Below are 2,312 nucleotides of genomic sequence, written 5' to 3' on the forward strand. Positions count from 1 at the left end.
CCCGCCCTCGGGCCTGCTGCCCGGGCCCGGCCCCCTCAGCCCCGCGGCCCGCCCGCCCCAGGCCTGAGTGCCCCTTGCTTGGGTGTCCTCTCCCCAGTCACCCCTCTGGCCCCAGGGAACCAGCCTGGCCCCTGAGCCCTCTTTTTCCCACCCCGAGGCCCCGCTCTGTCCCAGGCTCTGGCCGAGGAGTGTTACCCTGGAGACGGTCAGGGCGGGGGACCTACAACTTTGCCCAAAACGTGCAATTTTGCCCAAAATCCTCGTGGGGCTTGTGGGAGCTCTGGGGTCTGGGTTGGCTCAGCCAGTCCTGAGGGCCTTTGGTCCAAAGGGAACGTGGCTGGGACGGTTAGTGGCTCAGCACAGAGCTGTCTGTGTGGCGCTCTGGTGTGTCTTGTTTGGTCTTGTCCCTGGTCAGGAGCCTCTGGCTCCTTCCCTTTGTCCTTGTGCTCCTCACAGATTTCTTTCTGTTTTTACAGGGAAGTTTTCAAAGCCAAACATCGTCAGACGGGCAAGAAAGTAGCGCTGAAGAAAGTGTTGATGGAAAATGAGAAGGAGGGTGTAAGTGTGGGAGTGTGGCTGGACTGTGTTTGGGAAGGCCTGGACTGGGGGGTTCATAGGTGAAAGCTAATCTTTGGGATGGCAGAGATGTGTTTGCACTCTGTTCTTTAACAATATTTACTGCTATAACGTGCCAGATCTTGAACATGTAAGGGTGTGGACAGGATCCCACCCCTGTGGCCTTTTTCCTGTCGTACTGGTACTGTGATAACGTTGGGTCTTCTGGTTGCCCTGCCAAAGCGTACGTCCTGTTATCACCTTCTCAGCTGCAGAGGCAGGTGGCAGCAGTGTGGTGCAGTAGGTGTGTGGTGACTGGGCTGTGTGGGATGGCTGCTGGGAGGCGACGCTGCCCATGCCTGGGAGGTGACACTGCCCTCGTGTTCCTCCTCCTGTGCAAAACCCCATCGCGCCCGGCGCAGGGCTCCACGCTGGCTGTTGTTCATGGAGGAACTGGGTAACGTGTGAAAGGCACGTGCTCAGGGGTGTGCAGAGGTGGGACAAACTGAGGAGAGAGGAGCAGCATAAAACAGCGCAGGCAGCAGCTGGGGAGGCTGCTCTGCAGCTCGAACCAGGCTGTACCATGTCTTGTTACAAACGTGCGAGGTGAGGAGAGGAGGGAGGGGTGTCTGCGTGCTGGTCTCGGCACCACCCAAACACCTCTGTCTCGTGGCAGAATCTCTCTCGCCAGTGGTGGCCTGATGGTGAATACATTTTGGCAATCCCGTTGTTGGTGTTCTGTTTTAAAGCGCTGATTGCCCTTCAGTGACTTGTCATGGTGCCGCTCGAGCAGGTCCCCTGCCAAGCTGCTGCGGTCACATCTCTCCTGTTCTCCAGGCAGAGGTGGCCTGGTCTCCTGCGCTCGTAATCCCTGTCCTCTCTTTCTCCTTTCCAGTTCCCCATCACAGCCTTGCGAGAGATTAAAATCCTCCAGCTGCTCAAACACGAGAACGTGGTGAACCTCATTGAAATCTGCAGGACCAAAGGTAGCTTGCGGGGGTCTCTCTTGCACTGGCTGTCGGTTTTCTTTCCGCCCTCCTTCGCCGCCGAGCAGGCTGGTGTTTTGTGCTGGGAGTGGGGTCCTCTGGCTGAGCACGGGGCCTCTGTTTTCCTGCCTGTAATGGGGGGTGATGGTACACTCATCTTGGAAAGCAGTTTCTAAACGGGTTAGGATGTTGCTGCAGCGTGGCTGGAAAAAGCTGTTGTCAGTCCTGCTAGGATATGCCTGTGCTGGGGTGGTGAATCCTGCCCATGTTGGGAAAACTCAGTCTGAGAGGCTTTAAATAAACCAGTGCCGGAGAGACTTTGAAGCAGAGGGTTCTCAGCCCGGAGCTGATCTCGTGGCTGTGCACAGCCGGTTCCCTGTCAGGAGCTGGAGCCGTCCCTCTCACTTGGCTTATGACGGTTCATGGCAGCTCCGAGCTGATGACACAGCTCCAGCTGGAGACACGCTCAGTGTCTCTTTCTGTGGGTGGCAGCAACCGCTCGGTTCTGAGCCGCGCTCCCACCTCACGCAGCGTGCCTCTGCTGCGTGACTGGCATGCTCAGTGCACCTGGCCTGGCGCCGTTTCCAGTGAAATCGCTTTAAAACGTTTGCTAGTTTTTATATATCATTCTCTTATATGCATTTGTACTGGAAAAACAGTTCTGAAAATGACAGCTGATGTTAAAGCCTGCCGTTCTCTAGTCAGTCATTTCAGTTAAATAAAAACAAAAGTGGCACGTATCTGGTGATGGTGTTTTTAAAAAAAGTCCAG

The 2,312-nt window shown here is 56.0% G+C and overlaps 1 protein-coding gene across 1 annotated transcript in view; it reads left to right on the forward strand.

Moving 5' to 3' along the window:
- CDK9 (cyclin-dependent kinase 9) overlaps positions 1-2,312 on the forward strand; it is a 10,972-nt gene that overhangs the window by 3,664 nt on the left and 4,996 nt on the right. The window contains exons 3-4 of the mRNA XM_009322211.1: positions 457-558; positions 1,451-1,541. Coding sequence (XP_009320486.1) covers positions 457-558; positions 1,451-1,541 — 193 coding nt within the window. The remainder of the gene's footprint in view (positions 1-456; positions 559-1,450; positions 1,542-2,312) is intronic.

Source organism: Pygoscelis adeliae, unplaced genomic scaffold (genome assembly GCF_000699105.1).
Source record: "Pygoscelis adeliae isolate BGI_AS28 unplaced genomic scaffold, ASM69910v1 Scaffold114, whole genome shotgun sequence".
Lineage (NCBI taxonomy): Eukaryota > Metazoa > Chordata > Aves > Sphenisciformes > Spheniscidae > Pygoscelis > Pygoscelis adeliae.